Here is an 18,901-nt window from a genome sequence, read left to right as displayed (position 1 = left end):
GAGTCAAAATAATTGAAATATTGCTAAACACGGGCAAACCCACTGCCAATCCTATGTAAAACCTACTGGTTTTACTAATAATTATTGTAGTTGCTGCTAGTTCAGCTTCACTTCAGTTCAGTGGCACTCTGCCCTCTTGGCATGCCAGGTCCATTGTGTCGATGGATGTTATTGGATGGTGAATGCTTGATCTTGCACCTCTTAGGCACATTGTAGCTGAGCGTAGTAGAGAATAGCTCAGTTTGCATCTGAAATGGATTATCTTACTGTATGTCTTGTTTTGTTTCTGAGCTGTCATTGAGGCTATTCTTTTGTAGACTACATTTGCAATTGGGGCCATTCCTCCTGATGTTGAGAAGACAAGGGGGGAGAAGGATCCATGCTCCACTTCTCTTATACGTTCATCGTAAGCTCTTTTCTTCTCTAGTTCGTTCTTCTTGTAGCATTGACTGAGGGAGGTTTGTCGATGACTCTGCGCGAAAGGGCTGAACACCCTTATGTCAAAAAATGCGCGGTTCCGATCTCTTCCCCAGAAATTATCTGCTGCAATATCTAGGCGGGCTCCTTCTTCTCTGTTTGCCGTTCTAAGTCTGAGTTGTTCTCCTGAGAGAGGTTGGAGTGGTGGTTCAGTTCCAACGTTGTGGCAAACCTCAGTGAGGAAACCCGCTGTAATGTCCCTCAGTTCGTTGTGGCGGATTGAAGGGAATCCTCCACGACTGCATATTAGTGAGTGCTCGACTGTGAATTGGTGACCACAGATGCAGTGTGATGGTAGATTTGAAGGTCGCCAGCCATAACGTAGACAGAGGGCATCTCGAAATGCACCTTTGTGGAGGGCAAACCCATGTTCATCAATGGGTAGGGTGGCGAGCCAACTTGATGCTCCCTTCTCCGTTGAAACTTGCATTGCCCTCTTCATGTTGTTCAATAGCTTGCTTTCCAGCTCTGCCGCTGCTTGTGAGTCTGATTGTTTGCGTATTTTTACTGCTTTTTTCTTGGCAATGAGTAGCCTCGATCCCAGGCCGAGTTTTCGCTTTTATAACGGTTAGGCGAACAACTGGGCCTGGTACTAGTTGTCTGTGCATGCGTCAAATTTTCATTGTATATTTGTGGTCGGCAAAAATATTTAATAAATCAATAATCGAAATTTGTACACAGAAAATGCACAGAGTGAGTACACAAAAGATGCACATAGGGAGCTGCTTCACAAAGGCCTGGGGAGTTGCCAGTTGTGCTGCAGCACAATTACAGTGACCCAGGGCAACTTCAGGATGATTGAATGCCTTCAAATTACGTTTCAAAAAGATTTAGCAGGCTGCTGGACTTCTCTGATTTTAGGCCCCAACTCGTAACTCATTGCTTGAGAAAACGTAGATTCTCTTGATGTCTCTGAGCTACCCAGCAACGCTCGAATGAGCAGGTCATACTCCAGTCCTGTGTCTGTGAGTATAGGACAATATTAAAAGAAACCAAAGACGGTTAAACCCTTACCTCAAACTGTCCAGTCTCGTCTGTTAGTATAGCCAAGAGGAGCACTGTTGGGATAGCTGGATATTAGCCATTGCTCCTGTACAGAAAAGTAGACATTTTAAATACGTGTAGATCTATACATATTAAATTTCTCGGTTATAGTGTCATTGTCGACGAGCTGATGATGGCAGCACCAAGTTCTCTAGCTCACACTCTTCACTTGATCCACCATATTAATGATGAAACTATAGTCTACCTACATTCTTGCCAAACATGAACAAGACTTGATAGCATAGCCGGCCATAGGGCCCACACAAAAATATCTGACCTTAACAAGCTTGACAAAGCTTTATACCTCTTCCCTTGTTGTTCAGTCTTCAGAATAAGCTTCAGAGAAGAGAGAAGCTTCAGCTAAGAGCCATTCCAATCGATTCCAATAATGATAAAACGGGAACTGACTTCTAGTACACGATAGTACACGAATATAAATGTCACGAAAGTGAACGAGAATATCCATTCGTCAGAATCTGACAAACGACTGACGCATGCGCAGACAACTAGTACCAGGCCCAGTTGTTTGCCTAACCGTTATAAAAGCGAAAACTCGGCCTGGGATCGAGGCTAGGCAATGAGTTGTTCTGCTTTGGCCTCCTGATGGTATGTGTGAGATTGGACCAGGATTAGAGAGACGAGAGGAGCTGTGATGCTTTGTGACGGCTTGTGGTGATAGGAGTTATTTCTAGTGGGGTTGATGATTCCAAGGCCTCCATGTCGTATTGGTAGTGCCATCAATTCTCTGGTTTCGCAATTTAGTGCACTCTGACCTGTCAAGGATGGTATGAATTTGTGCCTTATCGCATCCTCAAGAGGTTGCAGTAGATCAGCGATATTCGGGATAGTTCGAATTAGGTAGGTCCATTTCCAGAGGGTAATTTTCGACGGTGGGGCAAAATATTCGTGATTTTCGTGGTTGAAGGTCTGACCATGAATCTCATAGATCAGCCGGACCTGAAGGACCTCTTCTTAGGAGGAGGGGCTGATCTGTGAGACTAGCATCAGTGTAGCAGAGCCTTGCAGCTCCCTTCTCACTCTTGCAGCTACCAATATAGCTAGCGTTCTAGTGCAAAGCTAACAGAGTAACAACATTCCATGGACAAGTTTTGCTACGCACTCTTCTGAAAAGGCTGCAATGGCATTCGAAGTAAGCAAATTGAAAACTATAGGCATAACTCGAGAACGAAGCAAATCCCTGCATTAATCCAAGTAAATATGACTAGAACTGAAGCCCTTACTTGCACATGATGTATACTTGCACTTGATTGATCCAGCAGCTGTAGCAGTCTACACAAACACAGGTGAAAAACTTTTACGAATGAGCCAAATCAGCAGAATAATAGACCCTTTGCAATCTGTTCTGGCAAGGATAATGTGTATTTACAGTAGACTCTTGCTATTCTGGCTCTCTGAAGTACGGCCACCTCGTTATACCGGCCGTTCGCTTTGGCACAGATTCTAGATGTTTACTGCACAAAAATCGCCCTGAAATGTGGCCACTCACCTATTCCGCGGATCCGTATACTGGCTGCCCCAAAAACTAAGGTTTTTAATGTACGTTTATTATGATGTTTGCATGGGGTGTGGTTTAGCAGATTACACTTAAAATCGAGAGCAGAATGATTCATTATCCTTCATTATCCTCAAGACAAAGCCAGAAAAGTAGTCATTAGGTAAGGTAGTTTTTTAGCCGCAGCTATTTCTGAAATATAACCACCTTTCTATTCCGGCCAAGCTGCACTGTCCCAAAGGTGGCCAGATTAAAGTGCTAATTTAGGTTTCGCGATTGTTTGTTGCGAATTTATCAACCCTCACAAAGTTCGCATATCTATTATCTATGGTTTGGTTTGATGCTAACAAAACATTGTAGTAATTTGAGCATAATTCTTACCCAAACAAATTTACCGTCCTATTTGAAATAATGCGCTGAAACGATTATAATAAGTAGCAACTTATATATAATTATAGTTAGCTTGCAAATGCATATAACAGGTTCAGTTCGTCCTGTATGCATGCTGGGGTGATGTTTATATATACGGGCTGCTGCATGTATGAATTATCAGCGAGCACACATTTTTGCGATTTTACTCTTATTCACAGATAGCAGAAATGCACTTTAAGGTAGTTGATGTAGTTACAGCGCCCCTCCTCCCCCAAATGTCGCTTGCAAGTGTCTATACTTTAGAACACCCAAAAATTAAATCCGAGCTAGCGCTTATGCCCTACAGCTACCGTAAAACGTCTAATTAAGGCGCCAATCTAATCTTATTGGTTTTTCATTGGCGCCAATATTAAGTCATCAAAGCTGCAATTTCAACCTGGCCATCACTCTAAGTACGTGCTCATGTTATTTTCTTCGTTCTATTTGTGCGTCAAAGAGAACCTTAATTGAATTCTTGTGGTAGTCTAGTGTCAAGTGCAATCTCATATATATAGTACTCAGGTGGTTCTACAATTCGATTTTATCTATGGTTCAGTTTTTTTGGTCTCTGTATAATTATATGACTTATAGGCGCATGTAAAATCACTATACATTGACTGCTTGCCATAAGGTAACTATTTTGGAAACTTTCTGGTATAAGCTGGGAATGTGTTTGTTTATAGTATCAGGTAACTGATAGATGCATGCCAACACGTTCTCAGTGCGCTCCTGCATGGTATCAACTACCAGGAAATAGATACTGCACCCATACAATAATACTGAATAGCATGCTGTCTAAGAACAGCCAAACCACTATAATTATTAACAACATGGATAAAATATACAGTGAAAGAGACTGCTGGAAACTTATTGAAAGTGAGCTCTTTGATGAGCTTGAACATAAGCTCAGAAGCAACCCACAGCCAAAATGGGTAAGTGCATGCAATAATGTATGTCAAAGTGACATAAGCTGTACATTATATATTAGGCTTATATTAGACTTTATAGGTATAAATAATATCATTTTGAACAGTTTGAACTATCTCTGTTGAATACCATTCTGCGAACAAAGTCTGGAGACATTAAAGGGTGTATTTTCACTAATGGCTGGCCAGAATTTACAGTCATCCTCTTCCTCATTGACACCCCATTTTTGGGGCTTACTGTAAGTATAATTATAGCTGAATGAGCTATATTCCTGATTGCAAGTATGTATAATTATAGTCCATGCACTGAGTGCCCTGACCCACCCTAACGTACGTATAGCTTTATTATTATGCCTCGAGGCGTAGCCGCACAAGGGATACGGTAAAGCTGACTGTGTGTGTGTGTGTGTCTGTGTGTCTGTGTGTCTGTTCCAGCTGTAACTGCTCAACGGTTGCAATGCGACGAAAACTAACAGCTTCTATAGGCTTCTAGCCACGTTCTCTTGGATTTTGATTCGTGGATTAGCAAACTAAAGCTTCTTTCTCGAGTTATGGCTAGTTTGACTCACATTGAAGGCTGTTGCAGTCTCTTCAGAATCTTTCATAGCATCATCTGTCCGCACAAACTTTCTATTCAACATATGAGTTAGCCTTGCACTAAAGCGCTAGCTTTTTGTTAGCTACAAGACTCAGAAAATACCTGTTAAAACAGCTAGCTAGCAGTAGCCATTTGTGAAATTGATCTCTTTGGACACACCCTTTAATTATTCCTATGGATGTAATGCGCATGCGCGCTCATTCCCCAGATCCAGATCCTCCTGGCAGAATCATATTTTTCTTGAGGGCCTGGTAAGCCACAAAACACTACTATAGATAACAATATGCATGTACACAAGTCTTTTCTTCTTAAATATTATAATTATACACTGCATGAACTACAGATCCAATTTTCTTCTTTCTTGAGGTCCTGGTATTAAAGCCACATAATACAACAATAGATGCATGTAATAAGTCTTTTCTTCTCAGTGACTTTATATAGATAAGCTAACTTTATGAAATAATTATGCACTTCCGCTTATAATTAATTGAAAACAAAATCTTCTTCTTTGTTGCTTCCTAGATCCTTGAGGTCCTGGTATAAGCAGCCACAAAACACAACAATGATACCATAATTATACAATTGCAAGTCAGTTTTAGACAGATTATTTTATACACTTTTTCCTCTTCTATACTTTCTCTTCTATACTTTTGAGCGAAAGCAAATCATGGCGAGAGGCATTAGCACAGCGCCAGCTTGAACACTAGTTTATTTAGCTATATAATTATAGCCACAATGCGTACAGAGAATAGTGCAGTGCTGTGTGTATTCAAATGACAGCAGCCTCACACAAATGTTGGGTGGGCTGATTGGAAGCCAAAAAGGACATTCTTGGATAATTGGTAGGCTAATTAGTTTTAAGTGGTGCTAATAACATGCATGCCTATTCTACTGTTAGTTGACAGAGCGCAAGCAGAAGACATACAGAAGGATTTGCAGATAGTACTTAAAAGAAAGGAATGCACTGTTCAATTAGCCTTGGACCGTGACAACCATGCCTACTATCAAGCTACTACGTGTGTACACACAATGGGACTATAGTACGTTTAATTAACTTTTAATTTACGTACAATATGTAAAAAGTGTGTAATAAAATTCATACAGTACCTATACCATTTATATTTCATGGACTGCATGAAGTCATAAACGCGGCTAATCGGTTAATGAGACAGTACATGCATGTATAGTTATATAGTTTAAACTTGTAGGGGATTTCGAAGGCGACAAGAAACACTGTTTTCTAATCGTTGCTTTATAGATTCACGATCATTCCGATTCACGATCATTCCCCTAATGATGTTTGTCATTGCAGTAAAAAGTTATTGTATCTGATTTGCCGCTATAATATGCAACGAAGCTCAACGCATGGCGTGAATTCTCTATGAATATGTTCACGGTTATAGAGAATCCTCGTGTTGTATGCATGCTAACACTCACTGTCACTCAGTCAGCCAGTCTACATGTATAATTATGCCTATTGCTAATTACCATTTCTGAGTACAATAATATAGTATTAAAGTAGATATAGGCCTAATACCACAAAACCACACATCATTTTTTACAGTGAATTGCAGACATTAATTAATTTTTACACTAACTGTGCAGTGTTTGCCCTGATGGCTATGTGCTGAAGAAGCTAGGCGAACATCATGCAGAGGAGATTGCTACAACATGGAAAACTTGTTCAGTTACACCTGAGAGGAAAATATGTTTTTTTACAAAACTTATTAAGCACTACCACAGTGTTGGTTTATTCACTAAGTCAGAGACAGGAGAAGTGAGTGGATCACCAATCGGTTGGTGTCTGCAATATCATGATGGAAATCTAGGACATTTATTTGTTCAAAAGAACCATAGAAGGAAAGGATTAGCCACACTCCTAGTACAATACATGTGCAAACGAATTGTAGACGATGGGGAAATACCCATTGCTTTTGTTAAAAAAGACAATCAATGTGCTGCATCACTTTTTGTTAGTCTGGGTTTTGTTAAATCAGGTGAATGTATTCCATTGATTTGTTGCAGCTAGATCTTTTGTTTATACGTGTAAGTAATAATACTATGAATATTGCTATCTAGGAGACTTAGTCTATAAAATTTTTGAGTCTACGAATCAAGAGCAATACCTTGTCTGTTCTGGCCAGAATCAAATCCCATCGATACACTATTTTATGGCTCTGGTTTTATGGACGCAAGAATGCAAGTAAATCGCCTGGTCTGAGCTACTATATTAAATAAGCGGTCATTGTGCAGGGTATAGTACATGCACTGCTGTGTGTATTCAAAAGAGAGAGAGGCCTGATAGCAGTTCTGATTACAAGCCAAAGTAGCGATTTTTGGATTCTTGGTATAGATATAGTTGCATGGTAGATGTACAGTTAGTCGGCAGATGTCGAGCACATCGAAGAGCAGATTTGCAGCTTTCAATCGGAAAAAACAGCAGTGTTGGACTACATCGATACAGAAGAGATTGGAGAACCATGCATGAGAATTTATAGGAATACTGCATGTGGTCACAAACAGTTAACGTTTGTATATGTACCGTCAAGAGTAGGTACCGTAGAGCCAGTAATTTTCAGGGGGCGAAACATTCGTGGGGTTGAGCAATATTATTTTATAGTCACTTTGTTGGATAATATTTTTGTGGTTGCTGCATGCTTGTATTGTAGGCAAATGTAGGCAAGGTCGCTTCATTCGTGAGTAAAATATTATGGCAAAGCAGTAAATTAGCATAACCGATTACAATTGTAACTGACTAAAAAAACCAAAATGCAACCACCTAATTAAGCACTGAAAATGGGACGTAGATTTGACATTGTCATTTTGTAAGGCATCCGTCCACCAAACAGTACAATGTCATGTGTGTTGTACCAATATATTCGATCTTCTCCGATGCTCCAAGTGAACATCATCTGAGTGAACCAGCATTAAAACACGTTGGTTAGCTAAGTGTTTTTGTTGTTGATTCACGACGTTGAAAACAAAAATAATAGGCTTGAAACTTTTAGGCGATCATTGATTGCTAGCTTGCACAAAACTCGCCCTGAAATGCGGCCACTTGCTATTCTGTTGTGCTGACTGCTCCAAACTAGGTTTTTAAGTATACGTTAATTTACAGCCGGATATGATGTTTGGGGTTTGGCAGATAAAATTGGATTCCACATGAATAGAGAGTGGAGTAGAGAGCATAATTATTATCTTCGAGATATAACCACAAAATTAGCCATTAGATTCGAGGTAGGGTTGCTTTTTAGCCATTGCTTTTCGGAAATGCAGCCACCTGCTTTTTTGGCCAAAATGCACTATCCCAAGGGTGACCGGATTAACAAGATTCTATATACTGACACTTCAATGGCAATGGTGGGGTCCATCTATATAATTATAGTCTCATGAATCAGCTGCCCTCTAGCGGAGAAACAGTCTGAACACTTTAGTCTGAAGGTCATGCACTTGCACAATGGAAGGTTAATTGTCATAAACCAGAAGAATGTTATGAAACACGTGCAAAGGTGACTGGTCAACCGCGAACGCTTGACTAGCAGCTATGAATTTTTGCAAGAACTTTGCTAAAGGGACAGGTTTATACAAGCCTAGTGCAGTCAACTTCACTTACTCTTTTTCCTCAAATTAAATTTTGTAAATCTTCATCTGATTGGTAATTCCGACCTGGCCAAAAAGTTCAGACTGAAGTGCTCAGACGGTTTCCCCTAGGGAAGGGCGGCTGATTCATCAGACTAATTATAGAGGTAGCTTATAGAGGAAATATATTTTACAAATGCGTGCTAGCAGCAGCTTGTACACGCAGCTTTATATAATACAAATTTTCATACAACAACTAATTTAATGTGCATGAGCAGGGCTAACATGCATGGTATTTGTTATAGTATACATACTTTCGTCCTGCCATTGCGAGTCACTGTTTCCAGGGAGATAGTATTAAGTCCATAAAAAGAGGCCTGGATGATAGGACCTAATTTGGTCCAGCTGATTGAACTGCATGCAGCTCCATTTGTAGCTCCTTGGCAATCCACGTATAATTATATAGTCTCACAAGCCAGACGTTTCATCCCAGAGGTCTGGCTTCCGCGAGACTACAATCCATTCATCAGCTGTGATACAGAAATTAACATGGAGATAGAATTGACACAGTGCACACCAAATACATTGGTCGTATTAGCTATTCTCTCTTGGATCACCTTTTCCTTGGCACGAGTTTCTTATTTGTGGTAAAAACACAGCAACACCTTCTCACTAATTCCCTTGTGCTCCTAATTGCAATTAACATCAATTTTAAGGCCATGCAGACACAACTCATGTGCATTCTCTCCTTCTTTCTTCCCAACTAACCAGTAGAAGTAACTGTAGGCAAGGGGGCCGGTATTATGAGACATCTAAATGTTTCTGGCCCCGGTATTATGAGACATCTAAATGTTTCTGGCCCCCCTGTCTTGCAGTAATCTTGGATGAGGAAGCTAAAATTAGCTGTTCACTAACTGCTATCAGTGCAGTATGGTCATTAGACTTTGCATGTAGACCCTACGTAAAAAAAAGGTGTTTTGTTTACAGTTCAAAATGGTTCGGGTATTAATTATGAGACAGGGGGGGGTATAACAATAATAATAACGAAGACACCGCTACCATTAAACGCATGCATCTACTCTAGGATATCTGGAAATTTAATTATTCTATCTAGTTACTCCTGTTACAATAACATGTACTATAGCTAGTAAATTTGACAACAAAACATTTGGCACCCACTTACATGTATATAAACAAACTATACCTACAACTCCAAATAAAAATACTTAGAGAGGTTTAAGTTCAAAAAGAATAGCTGAAGCACATCTGTTTTAAACAGCTTCTTCTTAATTGGTTCTGTCACAATATACCCACTTTACCCTATATACTATCACATCTATATACACTTTAGGTTTCCTTTGTGAATTCCGCTATACAACGTTAATTAAAAGCGTTCACTATAATGGTGAAGGGTGCATGGCTGTGCAAAAGGGTGGTTGTACAAAAATATTACGGTGCATGGATATAGATCTGTAATTGTACAAAGGCATAAAAGGTACGTGCTTTATGATGTCATTAAGATTACACACATGCGATGCTTCATGCTCAGTGCATGTACGGTACAATAATTGTTTGAAGCACAAATTAAGTCAAATGGTATTCATGCATGCATGGATCACTTAATTCTTCAATTCTTCCAACTGCATTAGGATATCATATTTTGAACGTAACACTACTCTTGGACTCATCTCAACTTCGTTAGCTTTGTCCAGTGTCAGGTGAAAACGATTAACAATTGAGCCAATAACCACTTTCTCTTCATTCAGTGCAAAATTTTGGCCGATACAGTTCCTATGGCCAGCAGAAAATGGAATGTAGGTGTACGGATCACGTTTGTCAGCATTGCTAGGATGGAATCGAAGGGGATCAAACACTTCAGGGTTTTCCCAAAACTCAGGATTGTGGTGGAGAGCATAAATTTGGATTGAGAATTGAGTACCCTTAGGAATAGTGTAGTCATCGAGTTTGACATCTTCAGACACTTTTCGGTAAATCTCTGGAACGGGTGGGTAGAGCCTCATAGCTTCTTTAATGCACCACTGTGTGTACTTAAGATTTTTGAGGTCATCGTAGTCAAGGAAATTTCTGTCCATCAACACACTCCTCACCTCCTCCCTGACCTTGTCCTGGTGTTCTGGGTGCTTAGCTAGGCAGTAAAGAGTCCAACACATCCCACTAGTTGTTGTATCGTGTCCCTCAAACATAAACGTGTCTGCTTCTGCTCGAATATCCACATCCAACAGTCCAGTTCCATCTTCATGAGTAGCAGTAAGTAGAATGTCGAGAAAGTCGAGATACTTCCTATTCTGTGACACTTTGTTGTAAAGAGCATCAACATCGAAGCTTTGTTTCTTAGGAAATTGTTGGAGATTTAGAACTGTCCTTCGCTCATTTATAACAGTCATGGAATGATCGTGGACAAGTTTGCAAGCCTTTCTCATTTTCTGTCCAGAAGAAGTAAGGGCATAGAGCCAGTCAATGTGGTGTAGCGGATTCAAGAATCGATCAGTGACTAGAAATGACAGATCGTATACAGCTTTCACGTATGGATGCTTGAACTTTGCATTTTGACAATCACTCTTATAACTGAATGCACATTGAGAGATTATATCCAATGACAACAGGCTGACAGTGTCAAAAATTTTAACAGGAATTCCTTCTTGTGCTTTTACTCTCCACTTTTCTAGAAATACTTCAACACAACTATTGTAAACAGGAACGTAACCCTTCAGTATTTCAAAATGGAAGGCTGGGGTGAGAAGACGTCTATTCCGGGCCCATCTTTGGCCTTCTGCTATCAGTAAACCCTCTCCAAGCCAAGGCAGAAACAATCTATATATCGGTCTGCTTTTTTCTTCCTTTAGGAGAATCTTTAGGTAGTTCGGATGGTGTACTCCAACGGAAGCAAAGAAGGGTCCGACCCAAAAACATGTCATTTTTGGTTTCTTTTCTTTCATGAAGTCCATATACCTCATAATCGTTTCCTCATTCGGTTTAACTAGGTGAAGGTGTCCCCAGAGCCAATGAGCTGGCCATGACGGGAATTTCTTCAAATACTTGCACTGTCTGTAATACTGCCAGACTGCCCTGGGAAGGTTGCTCCAAAATATATAAGTTAGAGCAGCAGACAGGAGCAGAGACAGCCAGCAAAGCAGACTCAACATCATGAATTTGTGAGCTGCTACTAGATCTAGCCAGAGGGAGATCTAGCTATAGCTAGCTAGCTAGAGAGAAGAACTAGGCAAGGCATAAAAGATGGGTGGGGCATGACTCTGTTTGCTTGCAAATAGGGGGGCGGGGCTGTGTGGCCTAACATCTGCCCACAACAAAATACAATGATTGTGATTCTGTACATGTGCTACAATAAAAATTATACCCGTAATTCCTGCATTTTGTATAGTAAAAATTTTATGTACAATACGCACTATTTAAAATAGTGCGTATTGTACATAAACTTTGAACAGCAGTATCTCTAGAAGTATGCAAGTTACACGACGTTTAATTAGAAATGTTATACTCTTTGTTTTAGTATGAGCTACCTTTAGGAAGCTGGAAATTGCCCCAACGAAGACGACACCAACTCAAGCTAAGTGGGCCTACTCTTCTTTCCAGCAAACAACATTTTTTCAAGTGTAACCACTTAAAATTTTTTGTGGTGATTCTGCAACATGAGCAGCAACTAGCCTAGGACAGTAATACTGAAGCTGAAGTACCAGAGAGATACAGACCATAGTATCACACTCAGTATACGAAAATAAGTAGCATACCACAATAGTTTGTACAGAATTAAATTTTCCATGGCTCATCATCCAAGTGGAGAACCCACCACACAATGTACAGTCTTGGTACAAAAAATCTACATTCACAGCTTTATTTATGCTCTTCATGATATTTGTGATTTAATCATAAATTACGTAACCAAATATTTTCTAGCAAAAATTCACCAGGTATCTGTTAATTAAAACAGGAGTGACTTTCAATAAATTATTATAAGAAAGTTCCAGGTATGCTAGAGTATGTCAACATACAATACTAAAGAGGTAGTGTTATTTCTGAAAGAATAACTGAAGCGCACTCCTGTTTTAAACAGCTGTATCATAATTGCTTCTGTCTCACAATACCATTGTTGTTTCAATGATTGTAGCAATGCAAACATGAGTGGGTGGCTGAAAAGGAATTACATCAGATTTAGGTCTATTTTTAAACTTGTGGGCTCATTATAAAGCCACAGCTAGTCTAGTCAGCATGCAGTTGGTGTACGTGTAGGTACAGGGATTTGAGGAGTTCTTGCAACTGTAATGTCGAGAGCGGAAGTACCTGTCACGTGAACCTTGGTAACAAGTTTGAATTTCCAAACCAATTTTTCTCCAATAGAGCCTATTCATTTTTGTTAAACTGGGAAAACATCGACTTACATCAGAAAACTAAGAGCCTTTGGTAAAGGCTTTGCACCACAGAAGGTTGTCAGCTGAAGCTATCCTTGAGATTCTAATCGTTTTGTGAGCTACTACTTGCCCCAGCCTGACTGTAAGCTGTTGAAAGTGTATCACTAGTCTCAGTAAAATCTCTCTTAGGCTAGCTCCAGCTAGCTGGATACACAGTTTGTGTGACAGACTAATAGTAGTAGCTCACGATTTTGGGCTCAAGGATAGCTTTAGCTGTGGTGCAACAGGGGCGGATCCAGGATTTAAGGAAGGGGGGTTCTTATAGTACTTCTTGTCCGCGCAAAGCGCGGGTAAGAATTTCACTGGGCGCGCAGCGCCGAAATTTTTGACCACGCCCCTTTTAAAGTACCACGCCCACTAATTAACCCTCATGTTCTCCCTCATGATTTATAAACACAGGAGAGATGGTTGTGACTGGAGGAGAGATAGTAGTGGTCCCCAGTGGAAAGACAGACGGTGGTGGCTGGTGAAGAGGAGACTTGGCTATATATATAGACTTGTAGAACTTGACCATCAATATATTAATGAGGGCAATTATACATGTAACTGTAAGTATGCAGTGTCATTCAATATGCAGTGTCATGCACTCTCCCTTACCTGAAACTTTCCTCTTCTTACACCAGGAGTCAAGGATTCATGGCTAGATATAATAATATTATCGCTTGCAGGGGCGGATCCAGGAAAAATGAAAGGGGGGGGCTAGTAGAAAGGGGCGAAGCCCCGTACGAGGGTGGCGGAGCCACCCAGGGGGTGGGTATGGGAGGGGGAGCATCCCCCTCCCGCCTCGCCGGAGGCGAAATTTTTTGCTTTTTACAATTTGCTCACACTTTTACCTTTGAACTGTCATATTAATAAGTGAATACTGAATGTATGAAAAAGTTAATACAAAAAACTCGTTCTGATCAACAAAAGGATGTATACTGTAGATGTTACATCTACATTCATGCACTCTTGGTACATGAAAGAATCACAATGCCTACCCAGACTGCACTGAGAGTGAGAGGAGATAAGGCTGCTTCCTTGCAACTAGCTGAAAAAGTCTGAGATCTGCTCCATCATGTTGCAGCTCAACAGCATGCACAATAGCCTCCTTCACAAGGCCTAGGAAAAGAGGCCTGGGATATGATCGAGGCTACAAAACATTGCACAAGGAGCTGACTCAGCAACAGCAATAGTTGACCTATGCACTTTATTAGTTCTAGCTACTAGCTAGTATAGTATGCATGTCCAGCTAGCTAGCCTACATCCTTTATACTCTTAGTAGCTAGACTTGGCAATTGTCTAGCATCTCTTAAGTCAGTGAGTCTACATGCAGATGCATAAGTAACAAGGTTGGTGGCAAAATTGTTGTAACCTCAGACTAGCAATACATAGGTAGTTTTTCAAAAGGGGGGGGCTTCAGCCCCTCAAAATCACCCCTGGATCCGCCCCTGGCTTGACCACGGTGCAAATCAATGTGGCTGCAGTAGCCAGCCCCACCCTCTTGTTATGTAGAGAGAACCAGCCCCACCCTTTTATTATGCAAAGAGAACCAGCCCCACCCTTTTATTAAGCGGAGAGCTTTGTACGACTTTGTCACGACAGTACAGTTAGTTAGCTAGCTAGCTAATATATACTAGCTGGAAGGGTAGTTCGTACGAACCCAACGAACTACCTCTGGATCCGCCCCTGTGCAAAGGCTTGCAGATAGAGCAAAGCCTCCTGTATAGGTCGTTTTTTCCCAAAATAAACAGGCCTAAAGGCTTTATTGGAGAAAAATTGGTTTGTAATGAGCCATAATTACGTAACTGTTCACGTGACAGGTACTTCCGCTCTCGACATTACAGTTGCAAGAACTCCTCAAATCCCTGTACACTTCGACACTTCAATTCTAGAGTGCTGCACGCTACAATGTCTGCTGACTACTTTGGACTACTAGTGGCTGGAAAGAAAACCCCGATACCTCTGAGAGATGTCTCTGTAAATGCTGAGATACAAGGCTATGTGCTAGGACTCAAATCTGTCCTGACATACCTCAATGATTCCCCGGATCCCATTGAAGTACTGTTCAAGTTTCCATTGGAAGATTCCTATGCTGTTGTTGGACTAACAGCCGTCATCGATGGTCGAAAGATCAAAGCTGAGATTCGTGAAAAAGAAGAAGCTAGAGCTGCTTATGACGATGCTATTGCCAGCGGGCAATCTGCTGCACTAGGAGAAGAAAAGAGTGGTGATGTCTTTAGCATTTCACTGGGGAATCTTCCTCCTCAGAAAAGTGCCGAAGTTCATCTTGAGCTTGTCGGTGAACTGCCAATCGATGCAGAGCATATGATTCGATTTTCCCTTCCGTCTACCCTCAAACCTCGATACACACCAGCTGGTTCAGTTGATCCTCTTGCACCAGTTTCTGGAGTACCGACTAGTCAAGTTGAGCATTCTACAGTTTCCAGCGTTAATGGATTTAAGCTCAGTGTTCTGAATGCCTCTGCTCAGGTAGCTGATGTGACCTCTCCCACCCATTCGTTGAAAACAGTCAAAGACGCAGAAGGAGATTGTGTCATTGTTACGCTTTCTGAAGGGAAATTTATCGACAGTGATCTTGTAATCCAGATTGAGCACAAGAACCTGCACCAACCCACAGTTCTTACAGAGAGGGGAAAAGATGGTGAAGGAAAGTTTATGAATGATCAAGCAGTGATGGTGAACTTTTTTCCTGATTTCAAACAGATAGAGGCAGCTTGTGAATTTATATTCCTGATCGATCGTAGTGGTAGCATGAGTGGTTCATACATCAAAAGTGCTCGTGAAACTCTAATTCTGTTCTTAAAAAGCCTGCCGGAAAATTCCCGCTTCAACATAATCGGTTTTGGATCAAGATTCGAAAAGCTGTTTCCCGAGAACAGTGTTTCATACATGCAAGAAACATTGGATACTGCCATGGCTCACCTACAGAATCTTCAGGCGGACCTTGGTGGCACAGAGCTACTTCCTCCACTCGAAGCCATCTTTCGCAGCCAACCTAGTCCTGGCTTCTCTCGACAAGTATTTGTACTCACTGATGGCTCTGTCAGTAATACTGATCGATGCATTCAGAAAGTGAAGGATTGTTCAGGTTTTGCAAGGTACAGGATATGATACAGTTTTTTAGTACATTCTATAGCGTGCATTGGGGCACATTGGATTCAATGGCACATATATGTCAACTTCTGTATACTAAGATGGCATTTATCTTCGTCCTTTTAGGTGCTTCACTTTTGGTATCGGATCAGGAGCTTCAACGTCTCTCGTGGAAGGACTGGCCCGAGCTGGAAATGGAGCCTCAGAGTTTGTCAAAGAAGGAGAGAGAATGCAGCCAAAGGTGTGTATATATAATCCGAAAAACTTATGAAAGATTAATAAGTGCCTGAATAATAACACGGTATAAAGCTGACTGTGTGTCTGTCTATCCATCTGTGTATTTCAGCTGTAACTGCTCAGCAGTTGCAATGCGACGAAAACTAACAGTGAGTTATAGTCTCCACTAAAGCGCTAGCCATGCACATTTCCAGAAGCAGCTGAACTTTAACCTCTCTGCAGATCCTTCCCCTTCTAATTGATACACAATGTGATAATACAGCTTTTGTCTTCAAGATCATCTCTAGCCATCACACTTTGTTTCGTTAAGCCATAACATTTCCACCACTCTGTACGCATTAACTTGTCCATGTCCAGCAATGAGCCTCACCCTTTTTCCAGCTATCGTGGTGTTTAGCGAGCCCCACCCATCTGTCCTGCCCTTACCAACAAGTGTCTGGGCTGTGTAGATGTAGTATAAAATCAGTCCGCAAGGGAGCTTATGAGTAATGCAGAGTTTACGGTAGTTAAACCCCATCCAGTTGCTATGATACAGACCCCCAAGTGAGATATATAGCTGTATAATTATATATAGCTAATCATAAAAATATTATGTGATCAGTTAAACATACGTAGGTATAAATTCGCCATCTTATGTTCCACTAAACCTCAGGTCATTCGAAGCCTAAAGCGAGCACTTCAGCCATCAGTGACAGATGTGAGTATTGAATTTAAAGTGCCCGGACAAGAATGCAAAGTTCTGCAGAGCCCCGATAATCTCCCTCCAATCTACAATGGCGAAAAGCTAGTGGTTTATGGAGTGATATCTGCCAAGTTGCCTTTTAAAGGTACAGCAATTCTGAAGGGACAAATGGGTGAAAATAGAATTGAGCAACATCTATCGTTTGAAATCCAGCTAACCCCTGAAAAGCCTTCTCTTCCTACAATTCACCATCTTGCCGCAAAAGCTCTTATCAAGGATTGGCAGTCACAAAAAAAAAGCAAGGCGGATGTCATAAAGCTGAGCATCGAAGGAAGTGTCATTTCATCACATACAGCATTTATTGCAGTTAATGAAGAGAGCTCAGATACTGTTAGTGGAGCAATGCTAACCTATGATCTTCAAGCAGCTGGTGCTTCATTAAATTTTAGCCGCTCTGCTAAAAGGAAAAAGGGGGGTGGCTTTGGGAAAAAGGGGGGTGGCTTTGGGGGATTCTTCTCAAGCCTGTTTGGAAAACGAAATTCCTCTTCCCCTTCATTGAAAGCTGCAGCTCCACCTATTGCTGCTTCTATGGATGATGTTGGTACTAGCAGTGACGATGACGAGTCGGAATCTTTGTGTGAAGAAGCTGAATTCGATGTAGAGGAAAACTTTAAAGAAATGGCTCTCGATGAAGAAATACGTGGAGCAGCACTGCCGCCACCAAAACTGTCTGCAAAAATGGCTTCTGCACCCGTACCGCCACCAAAACTGTCCGCAAAAATGGCTTCTGCACCTGTACCTACAGACACGTTGACAGCTCTTATCAATGCACAGCAAGCCAACGGATCATGGGCGATTAGTTCTACCTTTTCTAACTTTTTGGGGAAACCCTTGAAAGAGCTTGAAGATGCTTCCCCAGAAGATATTTCGAGTACTTTTTGGGCCACCGTACTGATTCTTACCCTACTAAAGAAGAAATTCTCTGGCCAACAGGAAGAATGGGAGCTGATAGCAATGAAGGCAAACTCTTGGCTGAAAAAACAGGCTCTTCCAAGCGGAATATCCTTGGACAATGTCTTCAAAACTGCTGAGAAACTACTTTAGGTTTATATAGGTCTATGGATTAGTGTATAGATGAAATATCAGTACTAGTGCTGTTATTGTTTTGACCCCTTAACACTATTACCGTATATATAGCGGATAATTTTCGTTGGTGCAAATTTTAGAATGAAATGCATACTGTACCCATTTAAGTATTTCGTATTTTATTTGTATACAGCTCGGGATAGTGACATTGAATTTATTGCAGTAGAGTAATTTCGTCGTTTTAATTTTCGTATGATGTTCTTCAATACGTAGCACCGGCCAGTAACATACTGAAAGAAATATGCTGTGCTTGCATGGGGGTTCCTATAATTTATATTACCAAGGAGGTTCCTATAACTTATTACCAAACATCTTCTGATCTTGAGTTGTGCAATCACATGTACACACTTGACTCGAGACTTTTCCTGGTATATAGAATTGAATAGTCACTACAGCTAAACTCCATCCAAAAACGTAATATAATAGTACACTGTCAGATTTGTATAGATCTACAATTAATGCAGTGCATGAAAGTAGAATACCGAGTACTTAAATGCAAATATCTTATGATTGGAACATTTCTAAGAAATGGTGCTGATACCATTGCATGTGTACAGGTGATTGAATAAGCTACAACATAACCAAACATGTTTCCATGACAACATAAGGTGGTGGGTTCGTGATTATTAATAAAACAGTAAACAATTGTTATAGTGGGTAATCATCGGTTAGGGAGAGAAAAGGCCAACGGTTTGCGGCTAAGGTTTGGAACTTTGTCACAACATCTATAGCTCTACACATCCTCTG

At 40.9% G+C, this 18,901-nt stretch overlaps 3 protein-coding genes and 1 long non-coding RNA gene across 4 annotated transcripts; 2 read left to right on the top strand and 2 right to left on the bottom strand.

The window, feature by feature from the left end:
• Window positions 1-1,125: 1,125 nt before the first annotated feature.
• Window positions 1,126-3,119, bottom strand: LOC135346624 (uncharacterized). Its single transcript, XR_010398058.1, has 2 exons — window positions 1,492-3,119; window positions 1,126-1,440 (listed from the first exon to the last, which is right to left on the bottom strand). It is a non-coding gene; the product is annotated as an uncharacterized LOC135346624 (long non-coding RNA).
• Window positions 3,120-4,023: 904 nt separating this feature from the next.
• On the top strand, window positions 4,024-7,045 carry LOC135346584 (uncharacterized). Its single transcript, XM_064544256.1, has 5 exons — window positions 4,024-4,377; window positions 4,479-4,610; window positions 5,700-5,811; window positions 5,868-6,009; window positions 6,575-7,045. Exons 1-5 carry the CDS (start codon window positions 4,150-4,152, stop codon window positions 6,996-6,998), a joined length of 1,038 nt encoding a protein of 345 aa, XP_064400326.1. The 5' UTR covers window positions 4,024-4,149; the 3' UTR covers window positions 6,999-7,045.
• A 2,868-nt stretch (window positions 7,046-9,913) lies between these two features.
• On the bottom strand, window positions 9,914-11,813 carry LOC135346557 (cytochrome P450 4F3-like). The gene has a single exon (XM_064544220.1). It carries the CDS (start codon window positions 11,713-11,715, stop codon window positions 10,168-10,170), a length of 1,548 nt encoding a protein of 515 aa, XP_064400290.1. The 5' UTR covers window positions 11,716-11,813; the 3' UTR covers window positions 9,914-10,167.
• Window positions 11,814-14,783: 2,970 nt separating this feature from the next.
• On the top strand, window positions 14,784-18,292 carry LOC135346540 (von Willebrand factor A domain-containing protein 5A-like). Its single transcript, XM_064544190.1, has 3 exons — window positions 14,784-16,094; window positions 16,216-16,330; window positions 16,979-18,292. Exons 1-3 carry the CDS (start codon window positions 14,884-14,886, stop codon window positions 18,110-18,112), a joined length of 2,460 nt encoding a protein of 819 aa, XP_064400260.1. The 5' UTR covers window positions 14,784-14,883; the 3' UTR covers window positions 18,113-18,292.
• Window positions 18,293-18,901: the final 609 nt, after the last annotated feature.

This window comes from Halichondria panicea, chromosome 13 (assembly GCF_963675165.1).
Source record: "Halichondria panicea chromosome 13, odHalPani1.1, whole genome shotgun sequence".
Taxonomy (NCBI): Eukaryota; Metazoa; Porifera; class Demospongiae; order Suberitida; family Halichondriidae; genus Halichondria; species Halichondria panicea.
Note: the sequence above shows the minus strand (reverse complement) of the source record. Positions and strands in the feature narration are given on the sequence as shown.